This window comes from Paecilomyces variotii, assembly GCF_004022145.1.
Source record: "Paecilomyces variotii strain CBS 101075 chromosome Unknown C8Q69scaffold_10, whole genome shotgun sequence".
In the NCBI taxonomy this organism is placed as follows: domain Eukaryota; kingdom Fungi; phylum Ascomycota; class Eurotiomycetes; order Eurotiales; family Thermoascaceae; genus Paecilomyces; species Paecilomyces variotii.
Window position 1 is genome coordinate 315400 of NW_021167149.1, and position 17278 is coordinate 332677.

The 17278-nt window shown below is 48.9% G+C and overlaps 5 protein-coding genes across 5 annotated transcripts; 3 read left to right on the plus strand and 2 right to left on the minus strand.

Annotated features, from left to right (window-relative positions):
- Positions 1 to 176: 176 nt before the first annotated feature.
- On the plus strand, positions 177 to 1906 carry C8Q69DRAFT_509156 (hypothetical protein; the record flags this gene model as incomplete). Its single annotated transcript, XM_028633068.1, has 2 exons — positions 177 to 279; positions 351 to 1906. 2 exons carry the CDS (start codon positions 177 to 179, stop codon positions 1904 to 1906), a joined length of 1659 nt encoding a protein of 552 aa, XP_028482844.1.
- Positions 1907 to 2948: 1042 nt separating this feature from the next.
- Positions 2949 to 4940, minus strand: C8Q69DRAFT_446703 (calponin homology domain protein; the record flags this gene model as incomplete). The annotated part of the gene is made up of 2 exons (XM_028629152.1): positions 2949 to 4719; positions 4774 to 4940. The coding sequence occupies 2 exons, from the start codon at positions 4938 to 4940 to the stop codon at positions 2949 to 2951; spliced, it is 1938 nt and encodes a 645-aa protein (XP_028482845.1).
- Positions 4941 to 5462: 522 nt separating this feature from the next.
- Positions 5463 to 6173, plus strand: C8Q69DRAFT_509158 (hypothetical protein; the record flags this gene model as incomplete). Its single annotated transcript, XM_028633069.1, has 3 exons — positions 5463 to 5532; positions 5595 to 5711; positions 5776 to 6173. The coding sequence occupies 3 exons, from the start codon at positions 5463 to 5465 to the stop codon at positions 6171 to 6173; spliced, it is 585 nt and encodes a 194-aa protein (XP_028482846.1).
- A 1535-nt stretch (positions 6174 to 7708) lies between these two features.
- On the minus strand, positions 7709 to 9515 carry C8Q69DRAFT_62725 (hypothetical protein). Its single transcript, XM_028633853.1, has one exon. The coding sequence runs from the start codon at positions 9432 to 9434 to the stop codon at positions 7779 to 7781; it is 1656 nt and encodes a 551-aa protein (XP_028482847.1). The 5' UTR covers positions 9435 to 9515; the 3' UTR covers positions 7709 to 7778.
- Positions 9516 to 12676: 3161 nt separating this feature from the next.
- Positions 12677 to 13847, plus strand: C8Q69DRAFT_509160 (hypothetical protein; the record flags this gene model as incomplete). The annotated part of the gene is made up of 2 exons (XM_028633070.1): positions 12677 to 13016; positions 13066 to 13847. The coding sequence occupies 2 exons, from the start codon at positions 12677 to 12679 to the stop codon at positions 13845 to 13847; spliced, it is 1122 nt and encodes a 373-aa protein (XP_028482848.1).
- Between the last annotated feature and the right edge of the window lie 3431 nt (positions 13848 to 17278).

Below are 17278 nucleotides of genomic sequence, written 5' to 3' on the forward strand. Positions count from 1 at the left end.
CATGCGAGTGTTGAGTACGCCCAGTTTGAGATATGGTCAACTGCGGCGGGCTACTGCTACTACTGCAGCTCCGTATCGATAAGCGTCGCGTACAACGCGACTTCGCATCCCCGATCAGCCAATCCGTTCATCCTCGCCACAGGAACTAGACATTTTCTCTCCTTTACTTCGTGGCCATGGATGACCAGGACGAGGCCTCGTTGCCTACCTATCGTCCTGTAAAACCTCTACCATTCGAATTGCGACAGCATTGCGGCATCTATTTCGAAGAGAAGCTCTGTTTGTCGTCCCGCGCGGTTCCTCACATTTTATCTGTATGCGCTGAACACTGACCAAGATAATATGACTAGATACTCAAGCTCTTGGTCTCCTGCTTAGTATATTAACTTCCGGTACAGTCGCCTCAGGGACTGCCTTTGTGCCATCGCCTCAGCACCTCGCCCTGGCGGCTACATTCGTCGTGCACCCATCCACCACGACGCGAGCCAAAACCACCGAGGAACGAGAGGCTGCCAACGCTGCTTTGCGATTGCTACGACTTACAAACACATTGGTAGGACCTATATCAGCCAAGTTGGACACGGCATTCTCATTCAGGCGATTTGACTCGTCTCGTCATGGAGGAAGGCGGCGCGCAGATGATACCGCCGTGTCGAGAGAGTTGCGCGACGAGGAGACGGAACCGCTGAACTTGGAAATGGGACAGACTGGCTCACTATGGTTTCGGGCGGAGGATTTCTGGCATGCAGTGGGCTGGGCGTTCAATTGTTCGGTCCTCCACCCCAAGCGCTGGGAAAGATGGCAACTATGGCTGCAGTTCATGTGCGAAGTGTTGGAAGACGATTGGAACGAGCGGATCAAACAGCTTGAGATAAATGCTAGCAGTGAACCCATAACGCCCAGCAAGCGACGGGAGCGGTTACTCAAGCAGAGCCTGATATACAAGTACCTGGCCTCTGGCAGTGCAGGTCACGGCCAGAACCGTCGGATCCTACGAGCTATCTTTGCGGACGGGAGTGGGAGTGCGAAGAATGAGTTTCGTGAGGTGTTCAAGAACGAACTGAAGGAACTGAAGCGAGATGATGAAACGCTTAAGAAACGACAAGCGGATGTCAATATCGATCAGGACGAATATGGTGATTATCTCTCCAAGGATGAAGACGAGTCTGACGGGACCGATAACACATCGAGGACGCGACCCAAGCGGCCAAGGAGGATGAAGAATAAGGGGTCGCCAGAGGATATTCCAGACGTGGCTGTCGTTATAACTAACCCACTATCCGATACGATATACGCAAAGGGCGGCGTGGCTTCATTTGGCGGATTCCAATCCCTCGCCCTTCGTCAACGCCTACTCCATATCCTATCCATGGTCTCTGAGCATTTGCCAAAAGCATTCATGCCCCTTGAGGAGTTATATCACCTCTTTGTCGAGAACATTCGCCATCTTCCCCTCCCTGCCTTCCAAGCATTCGTCTCACCAAACGTCCTCCCTCACTTCTCCCCCGCCGAGCACAGCACTGTCTGCGAATTCCTCCTCTTCCGCATGCGCGAGAGCGACGCACCAGAGACAGACGAACCTTACCTAAATCAGAAGAAATTGGAAGAATGCTACCTCCCCTGGGCAGCCAACACAACAACGGCAGTCGATAACGCCAAGATGTCCATTCTTCTAGAATCTCTCCTCAGTCTTCTGGCCCAGGATGGTCTACTCACTATCACTGAAGAACTGAAGCAAGCGGTCGTCCAGGGTATTCAGGCGCGCACTGACAAGGCACAAGATGAAGTTCGACGGAACCAGAATAGACGGAAAGTGGAAGATATCGAATGGTGCTGGTTAATCGAGAGCGGGGAGCGATTGATATCCCTAGTCGAGGACATTCTGCCTTTGGCAGAGCAAGGATGAATAGTTATCTATCCACCGCCGTGGATTCAGGAATGAGTCACCTCACGCTGACAATGCGCCTATTTTTCACAACGACCCACCTCCTCCAGGGTACGCAATCTCATCTCATGCGCGCGACACGGGGTGCAGAGTGAGTGAGTGAGCGTACGACAGTCAACAGTCTTTCACTGACCAACGAAGGGTTCCGACCAAGGCTCTCCGGAGAAACATAATATCTACATGATCCACGACTTCGCGACTACACCGTGGCTATTCACTAGTCAACAGAGCATATTCTCCTGTATCCCAAGCAGTCGAGCCTCGTGGTGTATACACCGCACCCGCTGAGACATGATCTTCTAGGCATTGAATGCCAGAGAAACAAGAGAGACCTCAAATAAAATATCATTAATACCCCCTTTCTAAGTATGCTCTATAACTGTATTGACTATTACCTATCATTAGCTGGAATAATGAATACATCATGCACCTAGCGTCTAACTCAGAATTAATACGAATAAAATAACTTGACTAGTTATAACATTGATCCGTGTCTGCAATTTACCTACCCTAAACCCCCATAAAACGAAAACATCTAGAATAACACTAAATTCTACACCGACATTTTAGAGACTTGACGTATCAATTTTTTTCTAATGATTCCTTTTTTTGTTGACCGGATCAAGAGTAGAACTAAAACACTAAGAAGCATTAAGATAGACTAAAAAGGGGGGAGGAAATATAGTATAGACGGGGAATATTCAGAACACTCGAAGATTGATGGTGTTTCCGAAAACACGACACGACACGACACGACACGACAGGAACAAAAGAGATAACGAAGAGGGGTAGTAGAGTGGTTGAAAGAAGGGACAAAAAAAAAGAAGTTGGCTTGAAGGGAATAAAGAGGGTAAGAGTTCGGGGTTATGTGATATGTGATATGTGCTTCGGGTTGGGAGGGAAATATGGTAAGATGGGGTAGTTTGCTATAGTCAAGTCCATCCTGCCTTTTCCCACTCGCGGATTGCCTTTGAAAGAAATGAAATATTTGGGGAAAAGAAGTTTATGGTGGTGGTCTCGGTCCAATAATTTGTCTTCTGGCTCCTCCGATTCCTAGACCAGGGCCACCTCGATTCTGATTGTCACCGCCCATGAAGCCATACTGGTGGACATCCCAGGCACCTTGGCCAGGACCAACACCGACATCGTCCTTGAGACCCTTCTTTGCGGCTTCGGAGGTTTGTTTCTGACCCTCTTCCCATTCGCGCTGGCGTTCACGTTCACGCTCCATCTCCCGCTCAAGGAGAGATTTGGAGGCCCAACCACCGGCGCGGGTCTTCTGCTGTGCGGCTATACGGCGGCTATTCTCTGCGTCAATCTCAGCGGTAGAAGAGTAGTCTGCTGGTCGATGGGATGATGGCTTAGGGGGGGATGGAGCTGGGTTTGAGGCAAGGAAACGGTCGGTGCGATTGGCGTAGGCGCCTGGACTAGGGAGCGGACGAGGTGAGGTCTGGGCAGCGACTTTGGGATCAGGGAGTGGTCGGGGTGATGTTTGTTGAGCGGCTTTGGGGTCAGGGAGCGGCCGACCTTGTCTGGGAGGTGTCATTGGCGGTGCTGAGAAGTCGTCTTGCTGTTGCTGCCATTCCTTGCGTAGCAGTTTGCGTTCTTCTTCGAGGGATGAGAGGTCGTAACTCGGTTGGACTGGACGCGGATGACTCCGGCTACGTGAGCGATTGTCTCTTTCTTGCTTTTCACGTAGGTCTAGTCTCTCACGTTCATATTGGCGCTCACGCTCCTTGGCCAGCTCAAGTTCCCGCTCAAGTTCCTTAATACGCTGGCTCTCCGCCGTCTCGACTGTCCTGGGCGGCGACTTCGGTTGGTGGGCTTGATACTGGCTGAGGAACTGTCCGTTGAGGCGGGCGTCACTCAAGCCTCGAGTGCGCTGTCGTTCTCGGTTGAACTTCTCCTCGAGTTCCTTTTCCTCCTGGAGACGACGTTGCTCTTCCTCCTCCCACTTCCGCTGTTCGTCGTCCCATTTCTTTTTCTGCTCCTCAACCTCGCGGCGCTCGTTCTCCCTCAGTCGTTCTGTTTCCTCTGCCCATCTGCGCTCTTCTTCTGCTCGGGCGTTAGCTTCCTCCTCTTCTCTCTGGATCCGTCGCCGTTCTTCTTCTTCCTCCTGAGCTTGCCTACGACGGCGTTCCTCTTCGGCTGCAGCCTCCCGTCTCTTCTTTTCCTTCTCGGCCAAACTGGGAACCGCTGGTAATGGACTGGTTATCTGCCGTCGCGCACCAAATGTGACACCTTGATTAGCCTGACTTGCACCGCCCATGTAGCCATACTGGTGGATATTCCATGCCGGTGCCGTGACCGTTTCGTCCGTTTTCCTGCTCCAGCTGCTCACTGGAGCTCTGGGCGATGGCGAGCCCCCCTTTCCAGGGCTGCTTCGCCCGGAAGTTGTTGACGCGGCTGCCGGACTCAGGGCACCAGGGTTGCTGGCGTTGCTAGCTCCTCGTGGTCTGGTGCCAAGCTGGCTTTGGCTTGAACCTGTCAACTGAGGAGTTACTGCACCTGCTTTGCTTTTGGCTCCCAGTGTCCGGGGGAACTTGGCGGGCTCGATAGCATTGGCCCTTCGGCTGAAAGCCCCCAAACACTGAAGTACCTGGGCAGGGTCCTTCGATTCGTAAAGATCGACTGTAAGGAAGACATCATGTGGTGGGAGACTGAGCGGCGGCATCTGAATTGCGCGGAGGAAATGGGAAATATTTTCCATCTGTACAAATGGCATAGACGACTGCTTGTACTTGACACCTGGAGAGACCGCGAGATTGACTAGCCTGGATCACGGTCAGTAAGCATCTGTAGCGCGGATGGAGACGGAAATGGCGTACTTGCAGAGAGCGACACCATCTTTCAGCGCAGCAATCAAATCCCCGGAGGACAGTTTCTCATGCAGCACTTCCTCAATCCATTCGCGCACTTCGTTGGCGGCCTGCGGGGTATACTTGGACAGGCGCATGTTGCGCAGGTCCCTATCCAGCGATGAGACTGACGCCATTTTGATTGATCACCAACCACTCTCAATTTCCTTCGACACAGATCTGATGGATCATCCAAGGGTGGCGCGTTCTCGAGAACTGGCTGTCCAGATGTCAGCCCAAGCTGGGCAATGTAATTTATCAGGCGTCAGCAATAATAGCTAAGCGGGGAATCCCGGCAGCGCAAGAGTATCGCGGGAGTACGGCGCGGGCAGATCAAGAGGGAGTGAAATTTGGAAGAGGACAGACAAACAGAAGAGTCTGTAATTAGCCAACGCCTCGAGAGAAAAAGGGAGTAAAGGGAATGAAAGACTCAGGAGGTCGAGTCCGAGAAATGGGATAGCCGCTGGCCCTCACTTTAGGAGTAATTATAATTAATTAATAAACTCCACCGGTTGATGACGTCCCTGCTGGTCCAGGCGCGGATTCTCGAAAAATCGCCGGACGACACTAGAGGCAATCCACCAGCAACGCCTGCTAGTCGATCTTCCCAATCGGACACTTGCCTGACTCGAAGGGGATTCTCTACGATCCGAGACACGATGACTATCAATAGTCTCTGGTTCAAATGGAAGGGCCTGCGTTTACCGTGGCGAAAATCCTTCTTGGTCGGTATGTTCCTTCTCCGCCATGTCTCACTGCCAGTGAACGGGTCTCTAACGGGGGTTCTCTAGGCCAAGATCTCGCTGGAAATACATATTGGGAGTTCAGGGATTCGTTGAACAGTGGGAGGTTCAGGCGTATTGTGAAGTACAACCCAAAGACGCACTATGGAGACGTTAAGGTCAACCGTGAGTACCATGTCGGTTCCTGACAGGAATCAACCAGCACTGACTCTGGCAATTTTCCTCGTAGCACAATGGCATCAATGGCTCCGTTACGTCCGCCCCGAGCCTCCTACGATCGAAGAGCAGCAGCAAGACCTCATCCGGCAACAGCAGCTCAAGAGACTGGCCCAACTAGCTGACGAACGTTGGGCCAGCAAGCCTTCCTACCTCGACAGACCACAGACTCAACAACCTGCGCCGGCCCTGCGGACAAGTGATGCAACAATGTCGGACCAGGGTCGTCCAGCTCCTAGTCCAGAGCAAGTCGGTGTCAGGAACGCCGTTGAGGACCAGGCTACACTCCAACAACAACAACAACAGAGCGGCACAGAGAAAGCTGCCAAGAATCCCTGGGCCAAACAGACTGGCGTACCAGGGGCGGATTTTGAGCCAGAAGCTTGGACACCAAAGGCCTCTCAGAGATAGAATTATTCTCTCCTGGTCCGGATAAAATAACTATACCCTTCTGATCCATATATTTGACCCATTCATTTGGGACCCTTGCATTACCATAGCGATCGAGACTATGTGATGCTTTCACACAGCCAGGGCGAGTGTCCATATTGTCAGCAGTGCACATAACTGAGTGCCAATCACTTCCTGACTGATTTCTCTGCGACCGCAGTAGACCATGACTAGCCCGCTGCATTCGATATATATCTCGATATGAGCAGCCATATTTGCTATCTTCGATGCTGGTTCACGTGAGGAAATTAGGTCGTTTCTACCAGCCAGCGGACACTCTACTTCATGCTTGATATGTGCGACTTGTTCTTTAAGAAAGAAACTCTATTGCTGCAAAACATTTTGTCGCACGTCTTTGACCGAGGTCCACATGGAGTTTTACTTACGATGTTACGGACAATCTGTACTATCACATAGTGTATCAATACTTGATATTGTTTCTCTTCTAATCATAATCGCATGTTACTTGCATCTCCAAAAATAGCTTGCTCGTTATACCCGTTTCTGTACCCTTACGGAACCAACCTAGGCCCACGGGATCCCTACCATGGACACCTCTTCGAAGGCATGCTTAACAATGCGGCACCCACATAAGAAAGATTGTCACATCCAAGTTCCATATCATGTCACCGGCATTTCCCCCCTTAAAACCCGGCCTTTTCTCCCCAGGCACGCGCCGGAAACGGCATAAGCCCCAGTCCCACCACAATGGCATAGGGAAATCCATCAAATACCCCATAACCCATTGTATTTAACTTCAACAGGAAATACTAATGCTTGCGGAAACCGATAACATAGTCTACTTCTTTTTTTTCGATTTTACCCAACTAACACACGACGACCCATGGAAATGTGCACCCGCGGGGAATCGGGAGATCACCACACCCACCTCGGTCCGGTACGTGGCATTCTTTTTCGAGATATGTGCAGTTTATTTTTACATTGTTCAATGTCAGTTGGTTGTGTAGGGAATTTTATCTTTCTACATAGATGTCTGGCCGGATCTATGCAGGTCTTGTGATTCATTGTGGCTTGTGCGTAGATCTTAGCTATCTGGCGCGGTGGGATATGATAATTACGATACATATTATTACTTTACGCCTGGGTTTGGATTCATTGCATTCATTGTGTGTATGAGATGCTGTTGTGCGACGGTGGCTGGTTTCATGAAATTATACGGGGTACCCCGTCCTCTTGCACATACGAAACCGAGCGATTATTTGAAACTGGCGTAAGTTAGAAGCTGTTCTTTTTTTTTTTGTCTGGCTTTCCCTGCTTATTATCTGCAAGAAATTGGTAAATATGGAGGGAGAGGAGATACTTTTTCTCAGAATTGAATATAATAATCGATTATGTTTCTAAGATATTAGAAACTACTATAGAGTATATCTCTGAACCCCACTGTATAATGCACAAATGTGTATAATGTTTATACAAGACCCAACCCATGAACCGGATCCGAACCAAAACCGAACAGAACGCTCAAAAACAGCCACCGGATGTAATATATCCGCTTCGCAAAAACACCGCACCCAAATAGTACAATTATAGCCCGGAAATTTCCCTTTAACATAGTACAGCCTCTAGTGCTTCCACATCTCCACCAGCTCTCTTCACTGCCATCAGGGCAGCTTCACTCAGCTTGCGCCGCTTGTCGCGGGCCTCCTGCTCTCTCCGAGCCTTCGTCTTAGAGCTGCCACTGGGGGCCACTCCAGTCAGGATTTTCCTGCTGTCATTTGGTGTAAAGTTGACGAATGAGACGCTAACTGTCTTGTTTGCACCGTTAGGGCTTCCAGCCTTGACTGGCTTCGGCGCGCTCGCCGATTGGGATGAAAGTTTGCGGCTGTGGTTGCGACGGTGGCCAGCCTTCATGTTGGTTCCGGTACGTGCAGCTGCCCCTGACTTCGGAGACGTAGTCGGGGAGACAGAGGGCGATCGTGGAGACGACTGAGTAGCGTGGACGCCACGAGGAGTCGTGAAAGGAGAGTTCTTGGCGAACGGTTGCTGGGGCCCCGGCACGTGAGCATAGGATCGGTCTTGGCCCGCAGACTGTAAGGTAGAGGAAGAGAAGGATGATTCTGGAGCCGACATATCGAACGACGGATCGAAATTAATCATTAGACCGCCCTGCAACAGATCACTGTGATTCGTGTTCTGAGTCGGTCGATGCGGGAGCGGTGATACCAGGTACGGGTTCTGAGCCTGTCCTTGAGTGGCTGGCGCGACTCGCGAGGCCATCGGCGACCACCAGGCCTGCGGATCATGACTCTGAAGATCAGGGGTGAAGGGCATGGAGGGAGTGTTAAGGGCATCTGCGTGCCATGAAGGCATCGGCTGGGGCTCCGAAGAATGCGGGGAGTGGAAGATCTCATCGGCGGAGGGGGTACTAGAGGCAGACATGGCAATAGAGCCGTGATGGCTTAGATATCTCTGGCGCTGAGGGATAGACATCGCCGATGCCTGATGAAACATGTTTGAATCGTAGTTGGTTGGCATTTCTGCCGAATCTCTCATCAAGCCACCGGAGGGAGCGCTGCTCGACATGTGCATCTGCGCGTGGTTGTCAGGCTGCATAGTCTCGTGCTGGACAAGAATGTCGGATGGTGGTGGCGAGAGAGGAAGACGCTCATCTGAGTTGCGGAAGTGGTAGTTCTGCAGCCTCTGAGCCCAGGCCTCTGGGTACGCCATCTTCGTCTTCTGCATATGCGAAGAGCGCATCAAGCTTGGAGAGAAACTGTGCTTGCGCAGTAAGGCACGACGATCATTCGTCTCGCGGCGGCGGATGGTCTTTGGAGTTATTATAGCGCTCTTAGAAGGTTTTCGGCTCGGCGTAGCCGGAGGGGTAGATGGAGATGTGGAGATTAGCCCGGGAGCTTCTGCAGGGCGGGACGAGGATTCGAGGTTCAGGCTAAGATCTGAGATCGCGGATGGATGTATGGTATCATGGAAGCTGAAGGTTCGTTGGTCGACAGAGGAAAGTCCGTCGTCCTGCATACACCAGAGCCCTTTGCTCCAGGGCTGGGGTGAGAGAGGGGGTTGCCTTGAAGAAGAGCCAATAGGTGATAGATCGCCACAGTCACTTGAAAAGGAGGCCGAGGGGAAGAGTTGCTCGATATCACTTGAGGTGAATGGTACTTCTTTGTTGCCGTCACCAGTCGAGTCCATGTTGACGTATTCATTGAATATATCATTGAAAGATTGGTCGAAGGATGGGGCGAACATCTTGATGGCTTTGTTTTCCGTTTGCGGCGATGGGAGGAAGGGTGCCGTTGACGAGTTGGCCAGAGTTGACGGTGATTGGTGATAAGGAGTCAGACAGGATCCTCACAAGAAGCCGGACAGTACTCGATCCACAATTGGAGTGCAGGTACTCCCGACAATCCGTCAACAGCAGGCAAACAAGCCGAATCGATTGTTGTCAATGTTTGACAGACTGTCAATCGAAGAAAACAATTGCAATGATGCAAAGAAGGCAAAGCAAACAAACAGAGAGATCGTGCTATTTGAATAGCACGGAGGAAGGGCATCCAGCCCCCGGGATTCACTCAACATTCCATCTGGTCTAAAGATGGGACGCTGGAATGTGCAGTTATCGGGGAGGCTAGCATTGACAGCCCGCGAAACGTCAGTCAAGCCAATCGTGGGAAGCTCCCGGCCAGCACGGCCAAGCAGGTGCTTGGGAAGCAGGAGGTTGGACATTCCTGGCATCCATTTCTTCCTACAGGAGCCACTCTTAGGAATGCAGGTACTAGTTTAGCCGAGTCAGTCAGACCTGTCGAAAACTTGGCGCCACTATGGTACAGCACGGCAGAGAGTAAAAATCATAATGCTCACCGATTCCTTACTAACAGTTAAGATTTGGAATTCAAGAGATGTATTGTCTGGATAGTCGGGTATAAGGCGAGTCACGAAGTGATTTATTCTCCTGGACATCCATCGATTGGTCCCCATCCTGACTTCAGGCTCCACCAGCTGGGAGTGTAAGCGTCACGACTTGGGTTTTGTCAATCCAGCTGATTGACAGGCAAGACAAGGTTAACTTAGTGCCCATAGTGGACTCGAATGATGAACTGCAGTTCGCGAGTCATGTCGATCAAGAGATCTCCTGCCAGGATCTTGATTTGTCCTCGTGCACGGACGGACAAGTTGGCAAGGGCTCTGGAATGCTGAGGCAGGACGGAATTCCGGCCCTGACCAGCAATGCTTAGATAATTTGGAATGCGAGAGTCACCCGTCCCGTAAGAATAGAAACACTCATTGCTTTGTTGGTAATGTCTTTTTCTTGTTTGTGATGCGACAGGAAAGATCTGCGTCGTATGTTAGTTCTATTTCTCGCACTCAATGCCTACCAAGTAATCTTTCTTGGTTGAATACACCTCTTTGGTGCTACCATATTGGCGTCTCTAGAAACTTTCGAGCTTGAATCCGCTATTGAATGCTGCGAGACGTCGCAATCTGTCAACGACTCTAGTTTCGCAGCCGCCTCCAGAAAAAACTGCAGTGACAATAACTTGGACATACCCTTCATGTTCGGCATAATCTCGTGCCGTTGGTAGGAGCCACTAAGCAAAGGGGAGTCAGCAACTCCGAGTTCTTTGTTGTCGTGGCTGTGATTCCAAGAGACGGGAATGGTTGCTGTATTGCAATTTCGTAAGAGCACCGGAGACGCTTTCTGGCCAGTGACCAAGTTAGGTATTCACAGGTAATGGAAGCTGGTTGTCTGTTGACACGGAATAGACATTCTGTTCATGGTCTTGAAAGGGCCTCGGTCTTCGCAGCCCAAAGGTCTCATCTTTCGCAACAGAGACATTAAGCCATTGAGAAGTATAGACGAGTTGTCCGATCACGAGACCATGAGTAAGAGCCAGATCGATGGAGAAACAAACAGACGACGGATGCAGAAAAGCACAAACCAATAGCTGACATTTCAATATTGTTTTTGACTACTGGGTTAGTCTAACAAGGTCAAGGCAGTAAATAACTCAGTAGCTTCGAAGCAGAAGCCAACTCAACAGAGTCGTTTCACCGGTGTGTTATCATCGCCAAGGCTTCTAAGAGCAAGGTTTCTCTGTTGATATATCATTATCCACGGGGGGTATATCTGTCCCAGACCACCAAGGGACTCAGGAGGAGCCTGTTCGTTGGCACTGGCCTCGTTACTGTAGGTAAAACACAACAGATCATGACGTAGGTTTAGGTGACAAAGACCTTAGATGATGAAGTATGATAAGTTCATGGCGCAGAGGACTTGATCATGAAGAAAGAAGAAGGCGGCACTTGACAATAATCATAATGTCCATCACGCTGTACAGTCGCGTTTGTGTTGTGGTTCTATTTCTGTGCCTTTTCTTGGCGTCGAATAGCTGAGTCAGCAAGCCCTAGAGATGCCTGAGTCAGCATGACGTTTCCGAAACCGGAATAACGTTCCTGCCGGGCCGAACGTCCCGGAAGCGCCAAGAAGACGAAAGGAGTCAGCAAAGGCAAGAATGATGTCTGATGTTCATCCCCAGAAGTCATCTTCTGTCCCTACTCTAGAGCACACTTTGTTTACCACTGCCTCGTACAGTCTGGGGGCTATTGACTGCGAGAAATTCCTTTGTTGCAACGGATTCACCGGACGCTTGAATACGCGCCTTTCATCGGACCCCACCTTTCTAGGCTACTCGGCTCCGTGCGGGGAACTGAGACTGCCACAGTGATTTAACTCATCTTCGCTGTCATCTATTCCATATAAACCTCCTGGGAAGAGCCTTGGGGAGTTTATTTACGGAACTATTTATCTTCTCAGCTGGTATCCCGTTACCTGCAGTACGAGACGCGTGCCATCCCATCCCGGATATCCAGAGACGCGTACCGGTCGACCGGTCAGCGAGCTTCAAAAACCGCTAACTATATGTATCATTGTATGGAGAACATCAAGAGAAACGTTCAGTTCAAAGAAGAAGTTGCAGAAAATAACCGAGTCGGTCCTAGTCGTGTTGGAGCAGGTCAACATCAACGGTGTCAGTATCATCGGTGCTCTTGTCGAGGCTATATTCGGCGTTACACCTTATGGTGAACTGAATCCCAACCCGTGTTACTATTGACTTTCCAACAATGTACATGGTGAAGATTTTGGCTGGGGTGAACCCTATTGTTCACCCTTAAAGCCAGAATCTCTATTCACATTACAGGATGGACTCTGTTGCCTGCATTGTCGGGGGCCGCCTGTGCCATTCACTCAAAAAGAAGTGAACAGAACACAAACATCACAACAACGAATCGAAGACCAGCCACCGATTTTACTCTCGAGTATCCTTACAACTCTGCGCAACGGAGCAATCTGTTTTCCACGACTTCACCTCAACCACCACCACTGCAGTTGCTTTATTATTCCTCCTACGCATCGAACTCATATTCGAATATCTAACTGAGGGATCTTGACTTCTCGGCTTTGGGAATAATTGTATCCTGTGGGTGCAGTCATGGAGTCTTTTCAGATTCAGGATGCTTCTTGGGATCGTCTGTCTTCCGTGTTTTCCAATCTCGATCTTTCCATGTCTCAGGACAGTTCATATGGATCCGATGTGCAGTCTTCCAGCACAGAACACACTTCTGTCACTACGTCTCCGGTGATGTCCTCTGTTCCCAATGCCAAAGTCTCTGTTACGCGACCACTCAAATCGATCCTGAAGAAGCCCGAAGAGGCGCATGGAAACGACGATGGTGACTCTGATTCTGAATCTGGATACGAATCTGAACCTTCTGAGTATGACTTTGACCACTCTCTTGACTCGGACCCTTCCGATCTTCATTACTGTGAAGGTAAATTTCCAAAACTACGAAGATTCAACATGCATCTGACATCTAACAGAAGAAATTTTCGACTCCGAGGACGACTCGGATGATTCCTCCGAGATTGGTGATCACTCTGAAGAGAGTGATTTCGTATTTGACGACTCCCTCGTTGTTTTCGAGCCTTGTGTTCGCTTCGACTCCAGGGTTAGCTACATCGAAGCGCCTTCTTTTGACGACGATGATGTCGATTCTCAACCTGAAATGACCGTCCATGAAATGATGGAACTAGCCCGGGCTTCTGGCGGTCTGAAAATCCTTCAAAATGATACCGAAGAAGACTACAGCGAAGATGAATGCTGTACCGACAGGGACATCATGGCCGGCCCCGAAGAGCACACGCGCGATGATGTCGAAATTGACAGAGAACTTTTTCTCGCTTATATGAACGGTATCAATGGAGTTCCTGACCACGTCTACAAGCCGCGCCTTCAGAGTCGCGCCAAGGCTATCAGAGAGGGTCTTGCGCACAGTCCGTTCTTCGAATCGGAGACCGTTTACGGCACTTACTTAGATCATGTTCTGAACCACGTCATTGGCGTTTTCCGCAATATTGTCGTTCAGGACGAATTATATGAGCTCATCCGTTTGAGTGAGTCGAAGGTTGCTATGGAGCATCAAGAAGCATCTCAACGGGAGGTTGAGAACTATACCAGGCATATCCTGGAGAAAATCGAGCTGTTGTTATCCGACCGTCTTGCTCAGGGCCAGCTCGAATTGGACCAAGACGAACTCAGTTTCTTCGCGGGAGGAGTTCTTTACGCCCTGGAGAATTGGACCATTTACACCAATGGCCTGTGACGGGGAAGCGCCACGCGCGATATAGAAGAGTCAACTCTCCTAAAAAAAAAAATTGGCAGAAAGAAGATCTGAGATTGAAAGGCCTACGGGCCCAAAACGGTAACGTCGTTTGCATGGGTCGGAGCTAGGATTACATCCCCATCACGCTGGCGTACATGGGGATGGGAGCTGGGAGCTGAGGAGGGCGTTTTTTTCCATTTTCGGTTGATAACGAGAGGGGCCACCAGGTTCCCCCTCGTAATCTCGGCACGACGACGCTGCTCATCGCACATGTGTAGCTACATTAGTAATCGTCAACTGCTTTGAAAAAAGTCATTCGTATATTGCTATCCATTCTTTAATCGAAGTGGGGTTTCAAATGAGTTCTTCGTAGCGGGCTGGGAGACCCTGGCAGAAGTGGACGCGCTGGTCCCTTGAAAACTTATCCATATGCGCTTGACAAAAGAGATTCCTGTGCCTTTTGCTTATTGGATGTAGTGATAAGACTATGAGATCATATGCTTATTGGATCAGACCTCTCATGCCCGCTACAGTTGTAAATATTAGTGCACAATACTCTCCATGTGTGAGCGATCAGATGAGGAAGCTCTCTGTTATAGAGCATTCGCTATTCTGAGCCGGCGTGTACATAGTTGACTCCCTAGTGATTTACGAACATGGCATGCGACTTGCTGCAAGGCTTGCCTTTACTATTGAGAAGTGAATGGATCTATCACTACTTAGCCATTAACCGTCGACTATCTATTGAATGACTCCCTGTCGATCTGATCTAGGCTACATGCATCAAACTACATCCTCGTTCTCTGAGAACAGTAACTTGGCATGGACTTACAGGTCTAAGTGAAAAGTAATAGCAGTAGCAGTAATAAAACAGATAGGCCAATAAATAAACTATGAATAAACGAGATAGATTGAATGTTATCGGTGTTTCTGTTGTTGACTTCGCTTGATCTGTTGGATGTTCTATTGAAGCCGCCCCTCGCATTGCTCATTCCAAGGGGAAAGAAGGAAAAGAAGAGACTAGATTTTCTACACATTAGACACACTCTGCTCGTTGAATACTTGTGATCCTGAAATATTAGGCGGGAAGGGATTGGACACATAGTATAAGCATGAATGCGCAATATTGCACAATATATTGGGTAGTTAATAATAGACCATTAGGTAGGTTTCCCGTAGTGTAAGTATTATATATTATGAATGACTTTTTGCAATGCGATTCCACGCAAGATAGTACTATGTGAGCGAGTAGAGAGGTTTTGGTCCGGAAAATTGTCTATTATAATGATTTATTATCTACTTGTCCAAGAGATAGTTAGCCGGCATGATAATTTAGTTATACAATACATACTCCGAAGATACCCTAGATTGGGTCTTCTGCCGTTTTCGAATATGTAACGTGGCACACGCCACGCGAGTATGCAAGTAAAGGAATTTGTCGTTATGGTATATCAGGGGAAATCTATCACCCTGTCACCTGCATGTTGAGTGGATTAGACGTTTGCGCTAAGCACGCCAAAGTACTTACGGAGTAAGTACACAATGTGACGAGTCTCCTTTGCCACAATAATAGGAATCCGATATCCGGAGTCCTGGGACCGCCCAGAAATAAGAAAAAGAAAAAAAAAAAAAAAAAAAGGAACAAAGAAAGAAAATTTTACTCTATAGACTAAAGCATAGTGGAAGGAGAAAAGGGTGAAAAATTCTCCGAAATGGATTGGATACTAAATAATACGCATATTCATCGTATTCTGCCGGCCTTGCCCAACGGCTAACTAATAGTTATTGCCTTCTTTTACGAAGCGGGCGGCGAAGAAGAAACCAGTTCATTGAGGTTTAGAATTTTAAGTTTGTTTCAGGAGCCGATTATTGAGGATTGTGTCTGCCACGTTCCTTTCCCCATGTATCTATCTAGGGCTGATGAAATCCAGTTTTTGGGACGTGCGAGCCGGCGGACAGACCGTCTGTTTTAGATTATTGATTACAAGCGCTGTGATTTGCAGATGAAAATAGCGGGACAAGGAAGGTAGATACATACAAGAAAGTGATATGCCAAGATCCTGTCGCGTGGGTATAGTGGATTCGTGGAGCATCTTCATAATGCGATTAATGGTTAACTAGTTATACATGTACGAAGCTCACTGACGGCGACGGGAAGTATACTTAAGGGTAGTAACTTATGGGTAATTCGGATTTTGCACATGTTGGATCCTGACCATTCGCCACAATATGCTGTTGATTTGATGAACAGGTCATATCTTTTCAGACAGGTGGTTTTTTGACTTCTGCAGGCGTTTTAACATGTCGAAATAGCGTGTATATCTATCTCCGTGATCTGCCGGACCCCTGACGCGGAGTGTTTGAAGCTTAGGCAGCTCTGCAATCAAAGTTCGAATTCTACGGAGTATTTATCAGACATAACAGCTAATGCTGGCCAAAAAAGAAGCGATGATCAGGAATAATGATATTAATTGATATGTCCTACTTTTGCTGATCTCTGAGCTTGGATTGGCTGGTTGATTTGCCTTGAGATTGACGTGACCCGGCGTAGTTGCAACTGGCCACGTTTTTTTGGATGATGGCCGTTTTTGGAAGAGGGTCGTCCTAAAATAACTACTAGACTAGATAGACAATTATTATTAGATTCCGTGCTCCCTAGACTCACAATGCGGGCAGGAACAGGGGTCTCTTCAAGACTTCATACTTAGTGGAGCGGCAGGATCTGGACAAGATCATCTTAAGTTCTACTCTAAGAGCAGTATTACTCGTGTACCTCGTATGTGAACAGGCAAATAATTTCTTCAAGATATCCACCTGAGCTGCTGGTTAGGTTGGCAGCCGTAGGATCCTATGTTCGTGACTCTGCCCTTGAAGCCTGCTAGGTCGTACTAAGGCTGCTGGTCCTTGCGGGGAATTGTTTACCGTACTGGTCGGATGTCTTCCCTGCCCGCGTTGGATTTCGTCTTTTTCAGCACACAATTGAAGATTACTAGGTGCGCTACGGCTAGGAGGGGCCGTAGCAAATAATCATTGAGCGTAGTGACCAAGCTGGCTGTTCTGACTAAGCTGGCTGCTGGCGCTGACGCGCTGGCAAAGCCTGGCAGGTAGGTTGATTGCTTAATCAGGTAATTTGCCAGGTTCTTTTAGTGTAGTAACTGTGGATGATAAATATTATAAAGAACTACCTAATAGATGAAGCTAGCTAATAATTGCTAGATAGTATGAGAAGCCGAAATCTATATAGAATAGGTAGGCAGAAGGGGGATAGGTAGGAGGGATTTAGCTGATATAGTCGATATTTCAGACAGACCAATAAGAAGCCAGTATTTAGATAGAAGAAAATGCTCTAAAAGCGAGCTTTAATAGGCAAAAGAAAGCAGGGGGTAAGGACTGCAAAGGGTGTAAATTAATTAAAACAGACGCGAACCTGT

Bases quoted from the DNA above. Each gene is read 5' to 3' on its own strand.
- C8Q69DRAFT_62725 (XM_028633853.1), bottom strand. From the start codon at position 9,434: ATGTTCGCCCCATCCTTCGACCAATCTTTCAATGATATATTCAATGAA.